Below are 27,634 nucleotides of genomic sequence, written 5' to 3' on the forward strand. Positions count from 1 at the left end.
TGTTTCAGAGTTCCAAAAAAATCAAAGGTTATCACCCCTTCCTCTTGCTGCGGGTAACTTTAGCTGATTCTTTCTCTTCTGGCTGATGCAGAGAATCCCTTTTTCAGTCTTTTGTGTTTCTATTTGCCTTCCAATTCAGTGTGCTCTCCCTTATGGTAAGGACTGTCTGGAGTAATATCCTTTGAAGCCTAATAGCTTGGCCTTGGAAAAAGATGAAATAGGTGCCCTAATAGCGTTGTAACAGCTTAAGTCACACTTGTTACAAGGGTGATACACTTGAAATATGGCTTAGTAATTACCTAACTTCTGTATGATTTATATTCAATATAATTTAAATTGTTAAATGTAGTTTTTAAAAAAGCAGCTTTTAGGATTGAACTGAAGGGTTCAGTTGTCTGATGAGACAGTTCAGTGACATTGCAAAGTTATTTTATCATGTTTGCTTTTGACCTAGATTGCCAACATTCCTATTACTGTGTTTCAGGCTGCTAGTACGCCACTTAATCCTCTGAGCTTTCAGTGTGGATTTGTGAAACTCAGGATTGACCTTCTGCAAGCTTTTTCTCAACTTATTTGTACCTGCAACAGCCTAAAAACAAGTCCACCACCAGCTATTGCCACAACGATTGCTATGACGTCAGGAAATGATCTCCAAAGGTGTGGACGCATCTCCAACCAGGCATGTGTTCTTGTGTTTATGTGTTGGTATGTGTTTGTGTGTTTGATTGATATGAATTTTGCTTCTCAGCAAATATATCTGACAAAAGAAATGAGAATTGGTAGTGAAAAGTTTTGCGAAATAGTGGGCCTTGGTTTTCACCTGTAGCTATAAAAATGTCTGCCTGTAGCGGGCCATATTTTGAAGTTGAGCATGTATGTATGTTTTCTCATGCATTCATGCACACAGCTTCCAAGGATGTTCATGTAGCAAGCCACTCGGTACACTCAAACTTGCAGGAAGACCTTTCACACCTTGTTTTGGAACACCTCAGGTACTATGGTTATACTAAGGAAGAACATATACTTTAGGATTGTACTGCAATTCCTTTTGGTGAGTGTCGGCAACTGACTTGATGCTGTACAGAACACCAAGATGGTCCGCTTCTAAAATACGTGTAGCCTGCAAGATGGAATCAGTGGGTAGTCTTTGAAAGACAGAGCAGTTTCGTGTACCAGTAGGGGTGGGGGAGGTTGTTGGTGGGTTTTTTGGTTTTGCTATTGGTGTTTTGTTTTTTTTTAAACTCAAGGAGGTATGTTGGTGCTGTGTTACAGGAAAAATATCTGTTTAATGCATGGATAATAGTTTGTCACTCTGATTTTTATCTGTGTGAAGAAGTGAGAAGTTTATGTATTTTTTCCAGAGTATGTAGCCTTACCCCTTCAGTGTTGTGTGTGTATAGTGTAGTGGTTTTCTGGATGTGTGGGGTTTTGCTTTGCTTTGATTTTTTGACTAGTAACATTGTCTTTGTAGATGAAACACTCAATGGAGGAATTCCGAAACCTGGCTACACGGTATGGAGATCTGTATCAGTCATCTTTTGATGCAGACTCAGCAACTCTAAGGAATGTAGAACTGTATCCTTTTAAAGTCTTAGAATTTGTCCACTTCTTGTGTGGACAGCATGAAGCTTAAGAATCCTCTTTTCTTTGAAGACTGGCACAAAGTCATTTTGAAGCAGTTAGTAGCATAAAAATTAGGTACCAATTGCTTAAAACCTATTTGGAAATAAACATTGCTATACTATTGTTTGGAATTACTTTATGAACAAATTATGACACAAAAATTGCAACAGCATAAAACTTGGGATTTTCGTAGTTCTTGCTCTGTTTACTAAGGGAGTAATAACTGCAGGATTACTTCACAAAAGCTAGAGAAAAAGGAAAAGTGCCAGTAAATATGTTGCATTTCTTGTTTTAAGTGCCAACTTTGTAAGTCTTAACTCCTTAGTATTAATATCAGACAACAGCAGAGCTGCCTGTTGATTTCACATGCAATAGAAGCTCTGATTTTGGATCCAGAATCTGCAAGGTAGCTTTGATATTTAACTTTCTACTCACTTGCTATTTATTTCTGATTCCTTGGGGCTTTAAGCCTAGGAATTCAAAGAACGTTCAGAAAGTTTCTCAGTAGACCCTTCTAATTCTACTCTGGGCAGGCTTGAGGACCTGTTGCTGCTGTGGTATACCTGGTAGGCCAGGGATTGTGTTTCAGGTTCTGCGTTTTATACTGATTTTCCTCTTGAGAGCTCTACACTGGACTTCTCTTCAATATAGACTTGCATTAAAATAAAACAAACAAGTTTTAATCTCTTTTTTTAGCCACCTATTTTAACTTGTGTCACTCTGTGTTAGCTCCCATACCTACTGTTCCCACTTGTAAGTGCATATTAGCTTCCTTCAGAGTCCTGAAAATATATGCACTAAATTAGTTTAAACTTCTAATGTAAATCCATCACCTCTGGCTCTATTTAACAGTGAACTTAGACATACTAAAAAAATCACATTGACATACCTATAAACTGAATCACTGTAAAACTTCCAGGCTGAGATTAAATGGAAGATAATGTGGATAAACATCTTTTTAAATGTGTAATTTTTGTAACTGGAAATAAAAGTGAACATCCTACGTGACTGTCCTGTTCATCGGGAATTAAGCATTGTTTAGAAGATATATTAATCATACTTGTGAAAAGTATGAAGCTGTGGACTTCAAAACATTAGGTGTCTAGGAGATGGAATTGTATTCAAAGCGTGAGATTATAAACTTCCAGGTTTAGTCTTAAGTCTGTCATTCTTTCTTTTCCTTGAGTTGTGAGACTTTTAAAAACATTATAAACACTGCCGGCTTAAATAAAAGCCAGGGGAATTAAACACTGCAGGCTTAAACAAAAGCTAGGGGAATTAAGCATGCTGAGTCTGTTAGGTTTCTAACTGCTTCAGGTGAGAGAGGGTGGGGACAGAAAGTGGTGGATAAGCTGTAGTTCAGAAAGAGCTTAAATGTAAAGGGCAAGTCTTACAATGAAAAAATAATAAAGAAATAGTAAACCGTTTGAAAGACGTAGTTACTTCTTAATGGATTTGAAGTTGTAACAGAGGATGGTCTTGTTGGGCCTGTTTGTGAGTGAGCCTCACAGTTTACAATGAAGAAAGTATCGTAGACACGATGAAAAGTTTTATTTTTTTAGTTTCCAGGAATATAGCTCGAATGGAACAGCACATGTTGAGAGTGAATATGAAAGAAGAATGATGTCTGTATTTAATCATGTACTGGAAGAAGTGGAATCACTCAACAGGAAGTATGCTCCTGTGTCTTACTTGGCAAGTAACAGTTTTAAATGTATATTCCGCAGACAGAGGTTCCAAAAACTTCACAACTCCATATCTATGGTGGTCAACAAACTGAAGAGCACACAGTTAATTAACATAACCTCTTACTGGCACAAATGGTCTCTACAGAGACTGGCTACTTCAAAAAAACTTCAACAAAGGTTTTGCTAAGATATCTGTATCCACACTCTCGTTCAAATACTGAAGCGCATTCTTTTTGTTAACACTGTTGTCATGAAGGAATTCTTCCCCTACCACACACAGTGCTGGAGCGTCCAGCACTAGCCTAGCTTTGGTCACTGAGCTGTTGGCAGTTAATACTGTGTTTTGTGAGTATAGCGTTTCTCTTATCAATGCAGGTCATCAGAGAACACAATGTAAAGTGTGCTGAATGCAAGCAGTGAGCTGATAAATGTACTGCTTTACAGGGCTGGCATGGTTTCGTCTTTTTCTGTTAGTGAACATCATAAAGCTGAAGTGCATGTTGATGGGAACAATGTAGTTCACTTTTCAGTTGTCATGGCTCGCATCTATTTGCCTTGCTTCTAAATTCAGCAGTCTTTACCAATTCCAAAGAGAATAGAAGAATGAGTTGTGTAAAACATAGCAAAGGTAAACCCTGTAAACTTAGTTGTCACTGGCTCTGTACAAATGGACTTCAATAGTGCTGCCTTTGCTCATCTGAGCCAGGAGGACGGTGTAGCGCAGTAGGGAAAGGCAGAGTAGTCAAGAGGCTTAAAACTTAATTGTTGCATTGCATGAAGTTGTGGTGGATGCCGATCTTTTTTGCTTGGAGAGAATTGTTGTTTATTTAATAGAGAGCTTGTGTGTGAGGGTTTTGTGCTGCTGACTCTAACACTAGGACTGAAATTATTTGGGTTTTTTTTTCTTGGCCTCCTTGTTCTTTACGGAGCAGAATACCTTCTCCATAAAGGGCAGAACATAAACAGAGAGGCTGACTGTAGTCACTGTCATGATAGTGGCTGTTATTCTATGAATGTTTCTGGACTTCTATTGGAAATTAGCACAGTTTCAGTACCTCAAGTGCATGTCTCTTTCCTGTGCTGTGAATTATTTTTATTTTTTTTCCTCAACTGTTTTGGCTCTGTTTTTTTACAGCATACAGCTTGTCTGAGCAATGCTGTCATTGCACTGTTGAAGGTACCCCTTTCATTTCAAAGGTACTTTTTTCAAAAGCTGCAGTCTACAAGTATTAAGGTAAGTACTGCTCGAAAGTACTGCTAAAATTTCTCTTTAGAGTCTACTTCATGAGAAAAGCCTTACTGAAGGCACAAAGCTGAACGTTTTTTATGAAGATACTTAACTGCAAATAGCATCTGGGTTTATTTGTTAGGAATAACTTGAATAATGTGTACATACAGTCATTAAGAACCACTAGGCTATGACTTAGGCAAGTAAGATTCAGTTCTTTGATTGCAAAGCCTTGAAGATAAAATCTAACTGGAGTTTTTGCTGATTCTGATTCTGCGAAGCTAAATAATAATCTAGTCCTGGGAAGGCAACTTTTATAAACTTGTATTGTTTTTCCTTTTCCTTTAAAAAGCAATGTTTACTATCTTGGAAAAAAAATGTAATATTTATCAGCTGACTGACTAAGAATGGCTTTATGTGACCTTCAGTGGTGTGGTGTTTTGTGTTTGGTGGGTTGTTTTTTTTTGTTTTTTGGTTTTTTTTGCTCAAGTGCTCCTTTTCTGGGAAAAGTGAAAGCCTTAAGATTTTTAGTATTTATTCTTATTGCACTTTACTTTGTTCAGGTTAATATACTTACCTGTGGCTATTTTGTTGAAGATTGTTTCCACTTCTTTTGAAGAAGTACAATTAATGAAATTGATATAAAGACCACATCTGGTATTGCTGATGATGCTTATTATTATAATATTAAGTTCTGTGTTTCTATTTGCTGGTTTCCCTACCAAACACCTCCTTGAAAAATTTTCTATAAGAAGGTGATCTGTTTCATCCTTGAGTTGTGTTTGCTTTTCTGGAGACATAAAATTACATCTTGGTCGGTTTTCTTCTGTTTCAGCTTGCTCTATCCCCGTCTCCGAGGAACCCAGCAGAACCCATTGCAGTACAGAACAATCAGCAATTGGCCCTAAAGGTGGAAGGAGTGGTTCAGCATGGATCTAAACCAGGCCTTTTCCGTAAAATCCAGTCTGTCTGTCTAAACGTCTCTTCAGTGCTGCAGAGCAAATCTGGACAAGACTATAAGGTATGGATAGAATAGAGCCAGAAGGAGTCTTAAGCTTTTGTGGTATATTTTCCTGCTCTTTTGTTTGGTTCTGGCTAGCAGAATTTTCAGGTGGAAATTAATAAGTTTTTCTGTAATCCGCTCACTCTTGACAGTTGACACTCTAGCACTGGCCAGAGCCAGGCATAGTGCATGGAAGGGATCTGGGATTTTTAAGTCTGCTGTATGCTGATATGCTTTTAGTAACAGCTTTTCTTCCAAACAAAAGCAGCTTTGTGATGTTCAGAACAAGTCATTAGGAATGTGCTTGAGATCAGGAAAATTCAGCCTAGGTATGTATCATATGAAACTCCACAGGGGGAAAAAAAGGCAGGAGTAGATTATTCTCTACCACATAATCTCTAGAACTTCTTTATTCTCATTTCAAGGGGATTTTTTTGTTTGCTTATGGAAATCATGAGGACAGGCTGTCCAAATTAAATAGCACCTGAGGAGAGACATATTAAATTCAAGTCAGCAGTTTTATCAAAGATTGCGTATCTGAAGTTCAGGTTCTGTTAATGTGTGACATCTAGTGAAAGACCTGTTTTGGTGAGTTTGGGGTTGGTTTTTTGTTTGTTTGTTTTGTTGTTTCGGGTTTTTTTTGAGAGGGGAAAAAGTCAGTTGCCTCTAAAAGAAGAATAGGACTAGGAAGTATGTAATGTTTGTGTGATTCATATTACTCTATGGAAAACTAGAACCTCAGGGAGAAACAGGCTTGTTAGCCACCTTGCTTCTGTGAATAGATACACAAATAATTAATTCATCGATGAAAAAGCATGTCAAACTGGCTCAAACATGCCTATGGATTGGTTTAGGAAAATTGAGTACAAAGATTTTTCTCTATTTTTTTTTTTCCTCCAAATAGAGAGCAGAAAACTTATTTTAACAGGTTTATATAAAATGGCATTTTAACCTTCCATGTGTTCTCAGATTCCTATTGACAACATGACCAATGAAATGGAGCAGAGGGTGGAACCACACAACGACTACTTCAGCACTCAGTTTCTGTTAAACTTTGTGATACTTGGCACCCACAATATCACAGTAGAGTCCTCCGTAATAGATTCAAATGGTATTGTCTGGAAAACTGGGCCTAAAACAACTATTTTTGTTAAATCTCTTGAGGATCCATACTCCCAGCAGGTTCGTCTTCAGCAACAGCAAGGACAGCCACCATCACAGCAGCAACAGCAAAGAACAGCATACTCGCGGTTTTAATTCCCAGGAGTCACTCTATCCCTATCAATGGTATTACAGTTTTTCTTGGACACTTTTTTTGAAACACCTACAAATTTTAACCTTCTCCTAGAAAGTCTCAGATGCTAATTTGTTGCCTTTTAAACTACCTGGAGTAAATTTTGAACTTGATTCAGCAGAGGCAACTCTGTTCAAATTTGGAGTTGTGTTTTTAATATAAGAACTTCTACCTGATCTCTTCATTTCTGTTTACAAACCTGTCATAGTAGGCTCCAGAAATTTTGATAGCAGGGGATACTAAGAGCTCTTTGACTAGTACTTTCTGTGCTTTCTTTTTTGAAGCACATAAGTTCTAATGTTAGGCTTACAGGACATTGGTAAACACTTGGGCTAGTTATACAGAACTGAGTGTAATATCAAGTCTGTATCTTTTAATGTGAAGGAATTGGCAGGAATATCCACAGATTTTTTTTCTCCTGTAATTTTAATAGCAACTTCCAGTATTTGGCTGGTATATGTGTTTTATTACAATTCATCAGCACTACTTAATGCATGCATCTGAAAGAAAAAAAAGTTGCGGTTCGCTTGTCATACCTAGACATTGTAGAGAGAGGAGACTGCTTGAGGGGTTGTGTCTGGGGAGTCTTACAAGAGGCAGAATTTTACAGGTGGGAACAAAACTTTTTCTCAGATGATATAGAAAAGATTACTACGTTGTTTTTAAATCTTCATGTATTTGTATTTTGGAAGGCTTTGGTTTTTTGCTCATAGGGAAGTTAACTTGCAAGTTGTCATTTGTTTTAATTGCTTTTTTTTTTAAAAAGTAATTTTATATACCAAAATTTTGTAATCTTGTGTACTCTGACCAATTAATCTTAATTGTTACTTTTACTAACTAACTTGAAGGAGAATTTTTCCAATACTAGAAATTGGTCCAGAATAATTTTGGAAATATGCCGCTTCATACATAGTTTTCATGCTTCCTTTGAGACGTAAAAGGCTGAACTCTGCCTGTGTCTGGACTCCCAGGCAATAGATCACATAACATGTCCTTCACCTGGTCCTCATAAATAATCTCTGCTTATTACTGTGCAGGAAAGTAGGACCCACTTGAATGGGGAGGAGGGAAGAATGGTACTTCTTACAGACTCCATTTTGTAAATAGTTTAATCTCTCTCATTGCAGCAGAAACTTTAATTGTTATTTTCTCAGTAAATTCCTAAGATACTGTTATTTCTTCAAGTTAATTTCACTGTAGAAGCTGACGAGAGCTTGCAGATTCTGCTTGCCTTATATGCAGAGAATATGATAATGAATTGTTATAAGCCTAAGTTTCTTTGGCATAGCTGGATGAAGAATTGTTTTCACTGTGTTTTCCCATAATAGTTGCTTAAGAAATCAACTTTCTTCCTCTTGGATTAAGATTAACCAAAAAAAAAAAAGACATGATCATGGTAGATTTCATAATATCTTGGTCAGGCTATAATCCTAAGCAGAAAAGATAATTGTGATGCAAGGTTGAAATAGAAGACTCATAAAATTCACCATCATCCTTCTTAACTCTGATTTTTATTTTGTGCATGAGAGAGAAACTACCACTAACCTTCAAGCTCGCTGAGGAAGGTGGTGGTTTCTGTCCCCACTTTTATGGTTATACACTTAGTTTCGTGTGTGCGTATATGTGTACAGCTATATGTGCACACATGCATACATATACGTATAGCTATGTATAGTTACATGGTCCAGAAAGATTCACCTAGTATTGTACATGCAGTCTGTCAGATTGAAGATCTGAACTGTTTGCGGTTGGTTGGGTTTTTCAATAAAGTTATAGATCAGTGTCTTAACCACAAACCCTCCTTATTGTAATGCAAAAAGAAAAAAAAAAGGACTGAGGTCAAACTATTTATTTTTATTTTTTTTTATCCTACATAATGAATGTGTGATTCTTGCTCTGTTATTGACCAAGTTGCTGGAAACCTGTGATGGCAGCATTCCAAAACAACTCAGAAATGAAATGAAATTTCCACACCGGGGAGCAGACTTTTCTCATAAGTCACCATGATGTTCACAGTGCACAGCGAAACTTATGAGAAGTCTAGTAGAAATAAACTTATTTAGGGAAAGCCCTGACTTGGCCTTCGGCTTAATTGTCTGCGAGCCACTAAATTAACCCTGCTGCAGTTGAAAAAATTGTTCTTCCTCCAGAAGAGTTTGTTCACCTGATCTGTGAGGCCTCTAGAACTCCAGGAACTTGTATCACTTTTGGAGCCAGGCAAATAATAACTGAAGTCTGGAAATCTGGATGCTAGGTATGGGAGATTGTGGGGTGACAGTAAATGTCTTCTGGAAAATGGCAAGTAGTAATTATTGGAAATTAGCTTGTACAGGAAGGTGGCTTGCTGTGCAAGTGTCTGAATTTCTAACAGACCGAAGGGTTTCTCATGCTGGTTCATTTGCAGGTTAGTTATATGTGCGTGCCGATCAGGAAAGACCCTGGACCTGTTACTAAGCTGTCCTTTTACGTAAGCATGGTGTTTTACTGTATGTCGAGGTTTGTAGTTATGTTATTCTTTGGGTCTTTGTTTTGTTTGTTTTCAAACACTGTGTGTTTTTATTCCTAATACACTGTGAAATTCACTTGGCAAACAGGAACCAAGATTTTCATAGAAATCAATGACTCAAAATACCCAAAGAGAAGTGAGGAAGGGTGTTACAGTTACAGCAACGTACAAAAAGCTGCTGTTGGAGCTATCAGCCGTGACTGTGATCCTTGACTATTAATAGAAGCAGGGAGGTTATCTTGCTTGAATCCTGCATTGTGTTTCTCGTGCCCGTACTTGAAGATGTGCAACAAAAAAAATTAGAAAGTACTTCTATGATATGAACCCAGGTTAAATCTCCTTAGTGTTTCTGCATAAACAGAGCAGTAACTTGATCGCTATGCATAGTTGCACACTGATAATGAAAGAAAATTCTGATCTTTTTTTCACTTGCTGGCAAAAGAAAGAAAATATTCACTAGCTAGACATTGGTCTTGAGGCTGCTAAGAATTCAAACAACAAAAAGGCTTATGCAGGCAGCTACATCATTATCTTGTATTAATGATTAAGATATGCTTTCATCTAGCTTTGATAAATTCTTGGGCTGGGGAAGGGTGGAGATGATCAAATTAAGATGACCAGAGGTATTCATAATATGTGCAGTTCTGCATTAAGGCAATAGCAATTGCTGCTTAGGCTCTAGAATTTAAACGGACTTCTCTGTGGATGATGTAGCCAGTTACTCTCAGAAGTACTTACTACTCAACGTTCTTGTGAACCTGTGCTCAGACATACCAGAAAGTGTCATTTCTAGATTCCTGCCTGATCTCTTGCTGAAGGCAATGTGGAACTCAACAAGGGGTAAAGAAGGAATTTCCCCTGTCAAATTCTGCCTTCCTCTGGAATTTAGAGTGTGATCTCCTGCTAAAGTCATTTAAGTGTGTTTCATAAGTGATTCCCTGAAGTTGCACTTGTCCTGGGTATTCATGGCATCTTAGACTTACCTTCCCATTTTTGTTTCCCTGGCTATGCACTCATTTTACCCAAGGACTGAAATGCCTTAATTTAGCTAAGGTTTTTATATTTAATAGTGGATATATGTATATCTTTGACTTAAATCCTGTGAAACTGTACAGGAATTGGATGGGTCTAGAAGCAGGTTCAATGGTCCTTTAAACATATACATAAACTTTTAAAATTATTTTCTTTAGTGAAGACACAACTTCAGTTTAAAAAAGAAAAACAAACACAAAAACAACTTATTGAAGGAATTGATAGGATTTGAATGAATTATATTGCATTCAGAAAATCTCTTCTGAATGATGTTCAGTGTGCATGTATATAGAGAAAGATATCGTACAACACAGTATGGCAGCATCTTCCCTTCGAAGTAGCTATATTACTTTTCTGGCTGTCATCTTCCTTCTGGCCTACAGTGCTTTGCTGTCTCCTTGGTCAGCGTATTTACACATATGCCCTTCTAATACTTAGCAGCATCTTCTCAAAACAATCTGTTCCTTTTGTGGCAGTGCAGGTGTAGTCAGGTATCTGCGTTGCCCAAAGCAAGACAGGGAGGAAAAGCAAAGGAGGGTAGAGGGGGTGACTTTATAGCCCTCACAAAGCAGTCCTGAGTTGAGTAGGGCCCAGGAACTGGTAGTTCTCTGCTCGGCTGCTGTATCCCAGCGTCCAGCACTATTGGAGCTGCTTTTGCTTCACCCACATAGATGCCTTCAAGGATGCAACCCTAGATGCTAAGTAAAAGGTGACCCATCCAGAACCTTGGCCTATTAACCTCCAAAGCAGAGAGAGTGATAGAGACAAAAGCACTTTTTGAAAGCAAGGGAAAAACAAGTGTTACACTGCTTCTCTTACAAGATATATTACGTGGTGTTGCAGTTACCTTCTCCCCACGTGAATTTTTTAAGCCAGGTGCTGTTTTGTGTTACTGGGAAACAAGTCTATCTTAGTGGTGACCCTAGATGGCTCCTGGATTCTTTGTACTCCAAGGGACATCTGTCTGACAAACAGCAGCTGCTCAAACTTGCTATTGAAATCACAGATTACATGTCTTTCAGCAAGCAGTCATCCCAGTTGTTCTGCACGCTTCAGAAAGTTGCTCGACTCTGCTGATTGTCAGCATAGTGCTGAGAAATAGGAAGTATCTTCTTGGTGTTCTCATTTGCTTTTAGGATAAAGTCTTTATCTACCTCTTGCTTGCCCACCTCAAAGCAATGCTATCAAAATTAAGGACATCTTGGCTGTATGTTAATGGAGTTTCCAGTTAACCTCAGCCTCCTGATCTAAGGATCTTAGACAAGGTAAGAGCAGCATTCAGTGAATTTTGAGAGAAAAATCTTTCTCAGGCTAGAAAGAGCCTGTGGCAATGTATTAAACTCTTTGGTCTACTGGACACCTAGTTGTAGTAAAAAGCTGATTTTTCTTTTTGTCAGTGCTGAACTAGTGACCCAGTAGAGCAGTCAAGGACATACTGCAGTTCTTCAATTGTATAGAAATAAAACTTAGACTATAGCCACTTCACAGCCTTAAAAATCACACACCCCTTTTTTTTTTTTTCCCCAACAGATAGGAAGTCTTACATTCACATTCCCTCAGATTTGAGTTTGATGGGGTTTTCAAGAAGTCTTTTAAAACTGATTAATAAAACCAATTGTTTGGAGTCTTTTACGGCTATCAGTGGTGAGTAAAAACCTCCAAAGAAGATAAAATAAATACTCGTGTGGGTTGGCTGATTTAAAATCCCTTTGCTCAACAGTTTAAGTCTGTGACTTGCTGGCAGTCCATCTTATAGATTCCTTCCTTGCTTACTAGAAGTACTACATTTAGGAATGCAGTTAATTTGAAATTAATAGCTGTCCATGCTTAACACAGCTTCTAACTTCAGGGCAGAAACAATAAGTAGCAGTTAAACTAGAAGAGACTGTGATAAATATAAATGGAATGGTGTGTGGATGGGTGAACTCTGACAAAGATAAGTGAATCTTCAGGGTACAGTTCCATCCTTCACTTAACGCAGTCTAGTTGTGTGGTGTTGCTGAAAGGGGCTCTCTGCTGCTTATTCCTGCCTCCGTCTTTGCGCTTTGCATCATATCACGAGTTTATCCTGTTAAAATAGTTTCATTTTGCTAGGGTGTTTTTTCAGCTGAATCAGCAGGCTTGTCTTAGCGGACTGTGCAGCAACTTGATCAACAGAGCCAGTACAAGGAAGGTGTACAAGGAAGCTAGTACAAGGGTAATAATCAACTGTTGGACTGCCTGACCATGCATCTGTGGTATATTTCTGTGTTTAACACAAGTCTGGAGGGAACAATCTGTTCATGTACATCTGAACTGTGGCATTTCTGCATGGCCAGTTTTGAGAGGGCAGAGATCAGTAGTTACCAGGCAGCTGTCTGGCCTTCCCATCTGCCATGAGTCACCAGCCACGAGTGAGGCAGCAGAAAGGAAGAAATGCCCTCGTGGAGCAGTGGATGAGGCCAAGCCTGCAATGAGTTGTCAGTCTTTGCTCCGGAGCGTGTGAGGTGTGCTTGTCTATGTCCTGATTTGCCAGCAATGCAATGCATACGGGTAGTAGCTCACAGTTGTGAGCGATGACAGCTGTCTCACTTGCCTTGTTTCACAAAATCCTAAAGTGTGTGGATGTCAAGGTTCTGATTTCACATTAGCTTTTAGTTGTACTGGTATTATTCCTACATTGAAGACTTTGAAATTTTGGCTAAAGCCAGGCTTTTGTGACTTAAATCCTCTGGCACTAGTTTCACAGGTATGTATTTGCAGAAATTGGTCTGTGCAAATTACAATGTTCAAACTAGATCATTGTCCACTGAGTAAAGTGGAAAAGCAACATGGATGGAGACCTCTCAGAGCTAGTCACCCAGCTCAGATAGGAAATTCCAGAAGATGTAATAATTCACAAAAGAATGTTGTCTGACCTCTTCAGAAGGTCTCTTTCCCTCATTTCATGAGGGAGGAGCAGAAGCTATTGTAATTAATTATGCTAATTGTTGTAACTCATTTAGTGAAGCCATCACTCTGACACGTTTTTTCCTAAGCAGTGTGAATTGATCCTGTCTGCAATGTACAAACTCTGATAGCTTATTTCCTTTGTGTCTCTCTGTATGTCACCAGTAAAGAATTGATGGGCATTTTCATCCTTTCAGAGGCAAAGATTATTACCTGACAGTCTTCTGTGTCCTGTGAGAGAGATGCAGAACCTTTCATTGTTTCGCCTGTTGTAAGGGTTTGCGTGTTAGTGCGGACAAGTCTCTGTAAGTCGGGTAGTAATTTTGGAGAGGATTAATTCTGAGTGCATCTGGATAGTACAGCCCACACAATGGATCCCCTAGAGAGATTTGTATTTCTGTTAGCATGCGTACAGTAGGTTAAGAACAAAAATATAATTGATTTTTTTACTTTTGGGGTGAGTGGGCTGATACAGGTGAAATATAAGGATAGCTTGATGGCTGTAGGTTTAGTTGTCTTCCTGATATTTTGGCCTGACCCTAAGAAAGACATCTTGTTATTGTATGTTGTTTTTTCCCATTTAAAAAACCAAAACCCTAATTCCTTATACTTTGCTGCTCAGAGTTTTAGAAATTCAATGTTGTGCTATGGAAGTACCAAACACTAAGCTGTTGTTTTTGTGAAAGGATATTTTTTCTTTTTGTGTAGGAAAAAGGAGGTCCCAACCTATGATTATTAAGTGTGTTGCAATACCTACAGTAGTACAATGTGGCAAGATAATGAAACCAGAGCAGAACGTGCATGGCAATAATGCTTTTGGGAAAAACTATTTTTAAATGCCATGCTGATGAATCAGTCTTTCTCCCTCTTGCATTTTGTTTGTTTGGGGTTTTTTTTTCCCCCTCAACAAAAACCAGTGGTGCAGAACAGGTACTCGTGTCTAAGTCTGTCCTTTAATGATATGAGTGTGCTAAATGGCAGATGGGAATGTTGATGATTCACTGAATATATTTATGTATATACGTAAACACTACCTCACTGGAAAACAGCTTACAGAGAGGGATAGGGTAACTTTAAAATTTGTTTTCAGCATGGCCCGTTCTGTAGTATAAACATAGTGAGCTCTTGCTGTGACAAGACAGATGGGAGAGCCCTCCGTGATGCCTGCCTCATCACCTGAAATGTGCCTTTCTGCTTCTCTTGGGCTTTCTGGGCACTGCCTGTACCGTCACGGCTAATAGCAGCATTTAAGGGCTAATAATCTACTGTCAGGTCAGCCACTGTTTACCTGTGTTATAATGTAGTTTTTCTGATTCATGAGTTCTCACCTATGTCTGGCCACTTCTGGCAGAGATGAGAATGTCCTTTGATATGAAGAGCTGCTGGGACCTTGACAGCCTCTTCCTGCTGGAAATCTTAGACTGCTTCCAGCGGCTCCAAGGCAGCCCAGTGAGAAGCTGGCATTGGCCACCCCAAATACTCTGCTGTGCAATCTGAATAAATTAAAACATGCCACTTATAATCTCTTGAGGTTTTACTTTCAGCTGCTTCTCCACAATCATGATAGGTATAAATCATATTTTGCATAATCTCATTCCTCATTTTTATTTTTAGCACTTGACTCCAGGAAGTGTGGCTTTAAAAAAAAAAAAAAAAAAACAAGAACCAAATGTTCAGTAAAATCTGTCCTACTGACAATATTGTTAGACAATTCAATTTGCTTTGATTTGGCTTTCAAATGCCCAGTCTTGCTGGGCTGTGCCTGATATATTTAGCCATTCAAGGTGTAAAGGAACAGCAGAATAGGAAATTAATAGAAGTCTTACAAGCCAGATGTGTTCCGCTCAAACCTGTAGAAAAGGAAGTGTGGGCAGGAGGTGGGGAGCACTTGTGTGAGTGAGACTTGTAAACTGACAAAAGTTGATTGCAAGTTAGCAATTTAAAAATGTATTGCTGTAATTACCACCTGGTTTATTTTCTCACCTACACCTTTTGGAAGAGAAACTCAACACCCTCTGATTGCGCTCATAGAAATGATTGCAACTAATAAAGTTACATATTCAGTAAACTAGAGTTTTGAAATATTGAGATCACAGGGAATAAAAATATAACTCATTTTGACCTTTACCTTCAAGGACAGACTCTGACAGTTTTCTAAAGAAGCTATGGAGCCTGGGTTAGTCACAGCAGTTTAGCTGTTTGAGCACTGATTCATTTGCGCCAGTCCTTAGTACTAGCTGTGGTGTTGGTAATGAAAAATTGATGGCTGAAATTACAGAAGGACAGAGACGGAAAGGGCCTTTTCCAGCAGGAGAGCAGCAATCTACAGCTGTGCTGCCTGAGACATAATTTGTTTGCCAGTGATTTTGTTACTCGACAGTCTAGATGGATTCATAAGCCATTCACAGCAATCAGATTTCTAAAGAGAATGTAGACAAAAGTTTCCTTCTATGTAGGATAAATCCTGTTAATGCTGTTGTGCGGTTGACACAGGGCACAGGATCTCTGCTATAGTCTGTATTGGACTTCTGTTAAAGTGAGGTATATAATTCATGCTCAGCAGAGGCAGTTGGGACCATGACTCATTTGTGCCACTCTAAAATATTAAAACTTCCAGGCCGCTTCAATTACAAGCCTGGCAGGACATACAACCTGATACAGTGAAATATTTACCTGTGTTATCCAGGCAATGGCAAAGAATACAGTCACTGCAAAGAATGCTACTTGTGATTAAGAATGCCATTATATAAATTGTTTCTTTAATTATTTTGACTATCTAGGAGTAGCAGCTGCTACTCTGAAGAGTGGTGGAAGATAAGAGAAACTGGACAGATTTATACTTCTGTAATAGCAAAGATTAAAGATGAATTCTAAAAGAACTTGAAAAGGATCTTGAGGTATTTGAGTTTCTGGGGAAGGGGAGAGATACTAACAGTGCATTTAATAAATACACTCAAATAGTATATGTTAAGTATGACACTACTGATTAAAGACTAATTTAAGTGTACTTGATGATCAAGTCTAATGTAACAGAATTAATACTTCTAAATTGCTAAAACTAGAATCTTGTTCCTAAGCATCCTTTTTAATCTAGCTTGTAGCAATAGCTGGAATTTATACGCTTGTGTGCTTATTCGTGTGGTTTGGTTTTTTTTTAATGTCCAATCCAATAGCATCGTATCACAAATTCAAAATTTGATTTTTTGCGTTTATGTAGGTAGCTCTGTTGAACTCTGTTTGCAGGCAACAGATGTACTTAGGAATAGACTTAATCTGGAACTGAATGCATGCAAATGGCTCTGTATGTGAAACTATAGACTGGACTGAAAAATCTGTGTATTCCAGCTTGTGTTTCCCTGCATAATGAAGTCACTGACTAGCACGATCAGATTCTATAGAAGTTGTCTTGGTGTATATACAATACCTAGGTTCACACGAACTATTTCTAATCAGTAATTCATATTGTTTATCTTGCATAATGGAAGGATATAAATGAATGTTCATTTGTGCACGTTGTGATGACCTTTGTAGAAACCCTGCAGGATTTTTATACAGTTCAACTGAAATTCAATGTGAACCAGATCAGCTGTTAACAGGCTTGGTAGGATCCCAGCAACGTAGCTCATAGGATGAAGAGCTCTGTGAACAAGTGCAGAGAGACCTGGAAAGAAATGGTTAATTAAGCAGTGATTCTACTGAAAAGCTGTGGTAATAGCTGAAAAATACAGGCTTTCAACTAAAATAGCAAATATATAGGTTTTTCTGTGGCCCTTAACATTTTCCTATCAGAACAGAATATTAATACATTGTATTTTGTAAGGCTATTTCATTTGTCATCTGTTTTTAAAGATAGTCACCAGAGACACTCTGAGGTTTTGGCAGCTGCTGATCTCTGGACTACAGGATTGCAAGACTCAAGTTGCAAATCAATGTTTTTATCTTTTTGTTTTGATCATGAAGTCAAATAGTGGTGTTTTCTAAGGCCTCTGGTAAATACTGGTGAAGAATGACTGCTTCTGGGTGTGTTCGTTAAAGTAGTGATTTGCAAATCTTCCTGACTTCTGCAGTGGTTTAGGCTTCTCCAGAGTGTATTATGAGTGTATTATGTAGTATATTTGAGCAATCTTATGTAAACACTTGATTTCCTACAATCTGTTAACATCATTCTTCAAATTCACAAGGGGATTTCTGCTCAGTTGTGGCCTTATCCAGCTGCTACTTTGCACCTTTTCATCCATCTCCTCAAGACATAGTCCATAGCTTCTAATAGGTCATCCTGTACAACACTGTTTGCACCCAGTCCTTCCAAATATACCTGGTGATTCTTTTTGTCATTCCCTTAAATTATCTTTGCAAAAGTTGTGATAGTTAAGAATTTATGTTGAAGAAGGAAGAGAGCAGAGAGTGCTAGGAAATAATGTGCATGTGTGTGGTGGGGTCACCCTTGCTGCTTTACAGTGAGCAACAGCCTCTGCTTGACCAGGCTGTGTTAGGGCTGCTTTCTTCTATGTTTGCACTTCAGTAGGAAAATTTAGTGGCCAGGAGCAAGTGTTAAGGTGGTTGGCAGTGTTTCAGAGATGTAAGTGTATTTCCTCACCTGGAATGTGAGCCTTTCTGCTATAGATTGGGACACGCATACCTTATCCTTGCTTGCAGTCCTAGCTTCTGCCTCTGCTGTGGAGCCTAGGGAATGTTTTTGTGGCCTCATGTAATGACTGCTGTTGGTTTGGGTTTTGGATATTTTGGGTTTGTTTTGGTTTTTGTTTGGGTTTAGTGTTTTTGCTTGTTTGTTTTTTTTTGTACCCCATCCTTAGGGGAGAGGTGATCAATATCTAAGGTATGTAACAACTCCTATACTACCTCCACTTGGAGACAGAAGTTACCACAATAACAGTGTGTGTTGTAGGGAGTGGAATGTGCAATACCATTTGCAATACTCCAAATTACTGGCCTCCACCCCAGTTTGAGACAGCAATAGCTGATGTGGGACTAGAAGGTGTCAAGCCTCTGCTTCCACTCCCTGCCTTCAGGAAAAGAAACAGTTTATAGCTGGGCATGGTAGATCCTCCTGCAGATTCCCATGTCCAAGACACTGCTGTAGCTAGAGTTGCTCCCTACTAGGCTGAGATCACCTAGCTGGTGATCTCAGGCACGAAGATAGTCTGGAATTAAAGTACCACCCCATCGCGTGTCCTTTTTCTTCACCACTCAAGCTTGAGAATCCTTACTAACAAGCTGTAACAAATCCAACACAATTTGTTCAACTGCTGGATTTTATTTTTGTGTTTAGTAGCTTTGCTTTAATAAGGGTCTAACTCCAGTGATCATTGAGTATTAACTCAAAAAAAGAGGATGCTAGGCTAGTTTCAGGAGGCAAGAATCCCCTGGAATACACAAGTACAGAAAAAAAGAACATTGAATAGTAGGTTAAGTGCCCAAGCCTACACTCCATTGTATCTAACTATTTCTCCAGCATGTTACTGGTTTGATCCTTACTTACAGTTTGCCAATCAAGACATGTTTTATGACAAGATAACTTCTTACTTAGTATTTTTTTCATGTTCTTGCTCTGACTGGAACTTTTTGCTTCTCTATAAACTTTTGGCCTAAAAGGTTTGAATTAATGTCTTCTCTTTAGACAGATGCTGCCATTTAGAAGTGTTATCTAAAAGTCATGCAATTAAATCTTGACCCCAATTAAGTCAGTACAAAGTTCTCACAGCTCAGTGTGATAAGCAGTTATGGTTCTATGATACTGAATTTGCTGTGATGTATAATTTTACCACTCAGCATTAACACAAGGCCCATCTTGTTTGATAATTTTCCAGAACCTCAACGCATTTATCTGTTTCCTCTTCTCCCACGGCCCCCCCTCCCCCAAAGAAAAAAATCTAATTATAGTGGCTTTCACTGCTGTCTGACAGTCTTGACAATTATTAGTGGAAGCAAGCAGAAAGACCTGAGTTATACCAATAACTAGACTTCATTTACCAGTCTCACAACTTCATTTAACTACCATTTTTTACCCCTTGAAGCTGGGGATGCATCACTATCTAAACAATGTGGTAAGTGTCCTGGGGTGAGTATGCTGCAGGTACTACATCCTGCCCAAATATGTTGTCAGACCACATTGTGCTCTTCTGTCACCTCCTGCTCCGGGCCCTTTTGGCCCCAGCTTCCATTCAAAACCTTGGGGCTATAGAGTGCTAAGAGGTGAAAGCTGGGACTTTGGCGAAACTGTTGCATTCGAGACAGTAGGCATAAAACACTGGTAGTTTGGATCAGCCACAGCTTGGACCAAGTGGGATCAACAAAGTTGTGTATGTGTCCAAAGGAGCTCAGTGAAACTGTGACTGTTGAGGGCAGAGTATTCATATACGGGGGGGAAAAAGGGATAATAGCTTAGCAGATGTTTGAAAGGGTTTTTTCTTTTCCCTTTGCATCACTTGTGTGTAGTAAAGGGAGTTTCTGTTGTGGTTTTACGTTCTTTAATAATTTTTTCCTAGGATTAGTAGATTAATAAATTTAAGCAAAAGTAGCATTATAGTTACATCTTGATCATTTTGAAACCTTAGTTTTGTTTCCCTCCAGCTTTTTGTTATGAGACTTTGGCTGAGCAAATCAAGCTATGTAATCCCTCGTGGCCTGGCTGGATTCATCCACGCCATTAGGATCACTTTTCTTAGCCGCAGTTAACAATGGTGTAATGGCTTTTATAACATTTTATTAAGTTGAAATGCATCAATAGCACTAATGATAAACAATTGTGGTATTTTAGGAAGAATAATTTCCAGCACTTAGTGCCCATGCCAACCTGCAGACCTTCTGGGCAGCACTTGACCCCATGGCATGAAAATACAGAGTATTTGTCCCCTACAGACATGCTTGTGCTGTGGCACAGACTTAAGGAAACTGGTCTTGGGTGTCCGTAGTAAGAAGCATTACTTTCATCTCTCTGGATTAAAGTTCCTCTTTGACTGCTGATGACTGTTTCTTAAGTCTTTGCTACTGGCTAGTCTAAATCAGGATAAAGTGGCCTGGCTTGGATTTGCTGTGGGGAGGATGGGAAGGGGCCTTCTTGTTGATGCCAGTCATATGATATGGCACTTGTAATGCAGCCTTCTCCCTTCCTCTCCCTCTGATGCACATTGGGACTGTCCCTGGCTTAGGATGATAAACTTAATGTGAAACTACAACTAAGATGTATAAATGCTTTGTGGAATTCAACCTCCTCCTACATCTTTAGAGCCTTTTTTCCATAAGAGGGAAAAAAAAATAAAAGGCAGGCTACCTTTTAATGCCTAACTAATAGCGCTATCTAACTTAATTAATGATTACTGATTAACCAATGCCAACAGTAAGTTTAAATGAACTTCTCTCAAGGAAATGATTAATTGCTGTTAACAATGGATGACGCTATTCTACCACATTCAGTGGAGAGACAGCAGTCGTGTTTTTCAGGCATGAAGCAAGCAGGTAGTGAGACTGCAGAGGATGTGGGTGAATGTGCAGCTTAAATGCAAATTATGATGCGACTTCTCCTTTTGGATTTCCCAGTGTTGCGCTATTTCTTCAGCCAGTTTCAGCTTGTTGTGCAAGAACTGCATAACTAGCTTGCAGCATGGACGTATTCATCATTACCTTCTTTCGGTAACCAAGTTGAACACAGTCTTGAGGAAGTGAAGCAATAAGAGTTGCAAAGCTGCGTATGGCACTGTGAGACGAGGGGTTTGTGTGCTGTATTAAATAATGCTAAATTGGGGAAGATGAAGTGTTTTTTTTTTTAAATAGACCTCGGTCCTGATGAAATTTCAGTGATGGTATTTATTTTACAATACCTGCTTCCTAGAAATGCTCAGTGGACCTTGGATCAGACCTGGTTAGTTTGTCGCCAGTTCTTCAGCCAGCTCAAATGGGACGGATCTTTGCACTTTGCACAGTGCTGTTTGAAGTTACTGGAATTCAGCACATGGACAAATAGACTCCCCCACAAAGGCAGCTGTCTTTGTTACATTGGACTCTTTACTTTCTTTTTCAACTAAAAAACCTACCACTTTTCTGAAACATCAGTATTAATTTTAGCTTGTAATGATATAGAATCCAACAAACGTAAGAAGGATAAAGTAGTCTGAATACCTCTTTAATTTTATAAAAAGCTATTCCCTAGGTATTTAAGTGTGAGAATCATCTTAACAGTGATAAGTATTTATTTAGTTCTCTTGTATTTGTGGTTTGATACACAAACATTGACTGGATGTTGATAAGAGTTTACCAAAACCCAAGTCAGTCAGTCTGGTAAATTTTGACTTGAAATGAACTTGAATGAGTTTGAAGAAAATAGGAGCTTCATCTGATGACTGACCTCACAGCATGGGATCTTTATGATCAGGACCATGCAGTGTAGTGCTTAATTTGCCAGTACAGATGGAGAAGAATATTAGAGATTATTTCAGTGCAGTCAAGTCCCTGTTTTTACTACATTACTTTTTTTAAAATGGCTAATCGCAAAACAGTGTGATAGATAGAAAATGTTAGGAGTTCCATCTGCCCAAAGACAGGTTGTCTTCCTCTCTGTGTTTGTACTACGCTTACCTATGCAAACTTTATGGGCTTATGAAAGTCTTGCAAAGTGCAAGCTTATAGATAATCAGCCTATCGTCATTGCCTGAAGTAATATGATTCTGTAGATATGATTAAACTAAATCAATTTGTCAAGGATAAAAGATTTCATAACCAAGCTAACACAGAGGTTAAAGATTCAGTAAGTACTTGGAGTAACTCTAGAGCTCCTTTCTTTCAAAAAAAAAACCCACCAACCCAAACAAGCCCCAGATAAACTAAAAGCAAACCCTCTGCTCAAACTTACCCTGATGGCAGTAGTGTCAATGGGTGAAAAACACCCATGTAACTGAGATGAGAACCCAGCTTAGTTGTGCTCTACTTAAACCTCTCATTGATTGACACACACAGTATGGCAGAAACACATTACGTGCGGTAACGAATGAAAGTGCTGCTTGCTGACCATCTGGTCGCATTGCGGTGTATCTGTTATCCATCTTTAATAAGAGGTCTCTGTCGAAGTCTTCGATTTAGTTTTAATGAGAAATTAAACACCTCAAAACATCTGAATTATTCATCTCTCAGTTACAGGCATTGGTATAGGAAAACTTAGTGTGGTATGAAATAGCATTGTAATAGCAGGAACAACAAGGGGGTTTTGTGTTAGAAGATCTATATATTAGGCTATTGTAACGTTGAGAGTCACATCAAAATGTGTATTTAGTTGAAACAAACAAAAAGTCACAAATCTGAGATTCAAGGCATTGTCCCTCTATGGTTAATACAAACGTCTTGCTTATCTTATATCCTTATGAAAATCGTATCCAGAAAAGGGAACTTCAAGTTAACTTCTGCATCTCTAAGGAGAGAGATTGAAATATCTATTCTGTTTTTTCACCTTTCTTACAAATGGTGAAGGCCATGAACAAACATGAGTGTGCTGTTCTTATCCAGCTCCAAACTTCCTTGATTTGGTCTTGTTATGCTGTAGAAAGAGTAAGTACATTCAGATGTGAATCTACCCAAATTCTTTTTGTGAGATTAGGATAGCCTTGACTGAAGCATCATATGGCTTGGACCCCCCCTGTAACTTATAATTAGAATCTCTTTAGATTCCTCGTGCTAGAAGTAGTACAATATACTGGTTATCACACTGCTTTTATGCTACAAAGGAAATAAATATGTCCAAAAATAGTTAAAAACAATCCTTTGACAAATCATAAATAACAGAGTACTTCTAAATTTTAAAACATAATCTCCACCTGAAAACGTTTATGAACTATCACTTTATTTATGTGTCCATACCCAGCAAATCTATTTTCACACTGCCTTGGCCTCAGGAAACCATTGGAAAACACATGATAATCAAGAATTAGCTATCAAATGAGACAAAAATACATTCCTGTAGAGAGCACCTAACTATGTTGGCCAATTAAATTGAGCGGCAGTAACCCAACAGATGAGCTCAATCTAAAGTGCAGAGCAGAGAGAGTGTAGTACACGCATTCTTGAGGCTTCTCACTGTATATAGATCTATTTTGCTGCAGGACTTACTAGATGGAGTGATGGAACTGTAGCCAGACCCAGCATTAAATATGAGTGGTCCTCTTTCTTCCCCAGTAGCACATTTGATAATGTGTACTTGTACTGATTTAGCACAGCTGTGTCTTCCATGTCATATGGCCTCCTTGGCTATGGCTCGCTTTGCTCTCCGCAGAAGCTGTGTGTTGAATTTTAATTTTTACTTTATCTTGGACAGAATTTCAAGCATTGCACTGGAGTGGAATGTGAGGGGTTGTTTCCTCACTGGAGTCAGAGTTTGTTCTTCTGTCCGTGTCTAACTATATAAAATTCCCTAGACCAAAATTACAAATGCAATAATACCTGGTTATAAAATATTTACTTGGTCTCATTTAGGGTTACAAAAATTTTGGAATGAAATATTAACTTAAAGAACTAAGTAGCGCTCCAACTTGCGTAATATTTAATGATTCCTGATTTAAAAAAAGCAAAACAAAACAAACCCCCCCCCCCCCCAAACAGATCGGGGGTCGACCAACATGACACTACTACTTCAATACTGTTTTTATTTACTCAGAAGAAATACCTTCTGTTTGTTTAATCTCTCTTACCCTAGCAATAACTTTTTGGTTTATTTGGTTGTGTATTTACATAGATTGTTTAAAACCAGGGAATCTTCTTTGCCACGTTCTCGCAGGAAAAAAGCTCTCATCCAAGAGCTTAAAATATTAGAGAAAATGAGCAAAACTGACAACTCTGTATGCTAGAACCACAGGAACTGGCAATGCTGGCTTGTCCGTAGATGCCTGATCTTGGTGAGGGGTACTGGATGTGGGCTGTGGAGCGGGGGGCAAGGGAAGGGAAGGGAGCTTGTTAGGGGGCTGAGCCCTGTGTCAGGTCACTTAAAGCCTTTTTACATAAATACAGGAACGTAACAAGTGTTAAAAGTCAATACCACAATTGAGTTCCATTTTAACGGCTCCTTCATGTTACCCTGAAGTGTCCTTAAAAGAACTAAGATGCATGTAAAAACATCTTTGACCAAAAGGTCAAGTAGTCTGACAACATTTACTTCCCGGAAAAAAAAAAATCAGAAAAGGAAACTGGCTTGCGTTTTACATTTTGTGTGTGATAAATGGATGTGAGTTGTCAAAAGGAACTCATGTATCTAAAAGATTACTGAAAGCAGAGCTTTTAAAAAGCGTGGTCTACTGTTGGATGAGTAAGAGAAAGGATGTTAAGAACAGCTGGCTGCTGAAGATCAAGGGACTTTAAGAAACGTGTTTCCTCCATTCCTTCTGAGGATACAGCTGGCAAAGATAGAGTGAATGATGCTGCCCTTTAAATTTAAGAATTTATGTGGACAATGGAGGTGATTTTGCCTCCCATACAGAGGACGTAATGGAAGCTAATGTTACAGAGTATTTTGGGATGTTTAACTGTTGTTATGAAAATTAATGAAATATTCAATGTTCTGAAGACAGCAATGCAAAAATCCTCCACACCAGGGTATTTGACACTCTGTAAAGCAGCTCAGAATTGGAGGTTAAAGTTTAATGATATCTTTTGTTTTTTTTAAAGGGCCCACAACTTCGTGCCTTTTGTTCATTTTTTTTTTTTTCCTTAACAGTGCTTTTCCCTTTCTTTATTGCAGCCTATAGAAAACATAGTTGTTAAGTTCTTCTTGGCACTTCTTTAAACTGTTATTTTTCCAAGTCCAATGCTAACTACTTAATTCACCTGAGATACTTTCTGGATTTATGCTCCCTTGAGTATCTGCCCTATTTCATGTTCTGTATCTTCCAGCAGTCTGTGCTCTGCACATGCTCCCATCTTTGTAGTTCCTCGTGGCAGTTTTGTCTACTTTCATCTTTTTTGTCATGCTACTATTTTTTTTTTATAAAATTTTATACAATTTCCCAAGTAGCAAGCTGCTCTGAGAGGTTAGAAACAGTAGTTTTCCGCTCTGTAGCGTTTCTGAGATTTCTCAGGCTATTTTCTTGTCTTTGTTCTCTGTATGACAGGCCTTTATGATTTTTTTAAAGGCAATTTTGGTTTTAGTGTCCTCAACACCACGAGTGCATCTTCCTAACCTTTTTTTCCTCCCACCATATGGCATCTGTGACTTCAGTTTGCTACAAGGCAAGCAAGCAGGGAAAGCCTATTGAATCTGGTGGGGACGAATGAGCAGCTTTTTATTTCCCAATCTTTGACCCAGACAGAGGTTCAAAAGCATTCCAAACTTGCTGTTTCTGAACTCCAGAAACAAATCTTTTCCTTGGTTCAGTGTTTACAGCTTTGAACCTGGATTTCATTACGGTTATCCATGCCTCTGTGACTCGCGGACTGCTTGAATGCCTGCAGTGCATTCCCTCCTCGCAGCTACGCTTGCAGGCAGCTGAAATGCTATGGCAAACCCCGAATGCAAATATGTGCCATTGAACAGCGGCGTATGAGAATGATGGTGGCTAATCGCTTCTTCAAGGGTACCCAGAGACAAAAAAATGTTACTGTCTTCAAAAGTCTCTCAAGGAGCTTATCACTAAAACCTGACTTGAATCTTGCTGCCAGATAAGAGTGATCAGATCCAGCCTGTGTTAAGTTCAGAATCTTCCAGACTATGCAGCTCCCTTGCAGTAACCTATATGCTGTTTAGGATAACTTTTTAAAGTAACTCAATGTAACTGGTGTGTTAGTTTACTACTGTGTAGCATCCCTACCTCAGTAATACAATAATTTTCCTTCTTACAGGCAGGAATAAGCCTAACCTCGTTTTTCTGTGGTTTTGGTCTGTAGGTTTTTTTGGAGGTCAGTGGGAGACAACTCCAATATTTAATCACCTGCTCCAGCAATCCTTGACATCAGTCAATCACCTAATATTACCGATGTTAGTATCTGTATCTACCAGTTAATAAGCATATTAAAATGTATTTTTACAATGATCAGTAGTGACATCCCTGTCAGTAGGTTCGCGAGGCTGAAAAGACATAGGTACAGGGAGGTATTCAGTCAAAAAAAAAAAAGTAAACTTTAGAGAAATAGTTGAAAAGGCCACAAATTGAGAGTTGCTTATATTAATCTTTTGCCTTTTTTTGCATTTATAATAGTAAAATGACAAACAACATATAATGAAAGCTCATGAAGCTCAGAGATTGAGGAATTGTTTGCAGAAATAAGAACTGGAAAAAAAAAATCAAACCCAAAAAGCAGTTGTTCAGCTGCTGAGCTTCAGTGTTATCAGTTATTGACCAAATGAAAAAGGATGGAAAAAAAAGATTTCTACTGCTTAGTTGTTTCCATCTTTTTGTTTGCAATAATGGCACATATATACACATACATGTTACTTTATACTAGAGAGGATTCTTCAGAGGCTCATACTGGATGACAGACGGCAGGGGCTTCTCAAGATCCGTACGGGGTATTTTGTTGTGCACACTCCCTAGGACTTGGGTCGTCCATGTGAAGGCCAGGAAATGAGGAATAGGAGTGGGTCTTTGCGACCAGCTCATTCAGCAAAATGCTAAACCACAGTTTCCTAAGCTTTAAGGCAGTTGCTCTGACAAAGAATGCTTTGTACGCCTGCTTCCCCATGTGCAATTCCCTTCTGCAATATAAATTGCCTAATTCATTATTTGTCTAACATAATTTCTGCAGTCCCTCATTTTGATGTATCAGATTTGAGAATACTATTACAAATTGTACAGTGTGAATAAAATTATTAAGAGATATATAAGAAATCTTATAAAAATGAATTATAATTAATGTTTTTCATCTTGGGATAACATAAAAACAAGGCTTCATTTTGCTGTTGGGATGTAAAAATTAAAATGTAACTTTAATTATGGCCTAAAAGTTGTCCTTTTTCTACCTGAGGATTTTGGAGCAAAGTTTTGCTGAGAATAAGTTCAAGTGTATGCCCAGAGTTATTCTCATGAGATACAAAAGGGAAAAAAAAACAAAACAACAGAACAAACCCCAAGTCTTACTGAAGCTGGTAACACTTCAGAGCAGCTCCAGCTGACTCCATAATGATTAGAGCGCAACTGTCAGATTTAACCTAGTAATAAAAATAACATAGACAGAAAAACACCCTGACTTGGAAACATTTATGCAAGATGTGTCCTTTTTGTCAAGAAGGTCAGTGGTTTTGTTGTGTTTTGTTTTACTGAAATAGAACAAGATGGCATTATTTGGTTGTTTGCGTTTTTAAATTGTCAAATTAAATTTATCTGCAATAACAACTTTGTTTTCT

The 27,634-nt window shown here is 38.5% G+C and overlaps 1 protein-coding gene across 4 annotated transcripts in view; it reads left to right on the forward strand.

The window, feature by feature from the left end:
- INTS7 (integrator complex subunit 7) overlaps positions 1-27,634 on the forward strand; it is a 46,061-nt gene that overhangs the window by 16,908 nt on the left and 1,519 nt on the right. Inside the window, exons 14-22 of one of the 4 annotated variants that reach the window (XR_012586077.1) lie at positions 485-679; positions 1,472-1,575; positions 1,961-2,029; positions 3,186-3,318; positions 4,447-4,545; positions 5,375-5,560; positions 6,512-6,829; positions 9,241-9,322; positions 11,905-12,719. Coding sequence is in view for 3 of the 4 variants with exons in the window: in XM_074579489.1 (XP_074435590.1) it covers positions 485-679; positions 1,472-1,575; positions 1,961-2,029; positions 3,186-3,318; positions 4,447-4,545; positions 5,375-5,560; positions 6,512-6,799 (1,074 nt within the window). In the remaining variant the exon portion in view is untranslated. Of the gene's footprint in view, positions 1-484; positions 680-1,471; positions 1,576-1,960; positions 2,030-3,185; positions 3,319-4,446; positions 4,546-5,374; positions 5,561-6,511; positions 6,964-9,240; positions 9,323-11,904; positions 12,720-26,178; positions 27,610-27,634 lie in introns of those variants that run through there. The other 3 variants (XM_074579489.1, XM_074579487.1, XM_074579490.1) reach the window with 3 other exon arrangements.

The sequence above is a fragment of the Larus michahellis genome, chromosome 3 (genome assembly GCF_964199755.1).
Source record: "Larus michahellis chromosome 3, bLarMic1.1, whole genome shotgun sequence".
In the NCBI taxonomy this organism is placed as follows: domain Eukaryota; kingdom Metazoa; phylum Chordata; class Aves; order Charadriiformes; family Laridae; genus Larus; species Larus michahellis.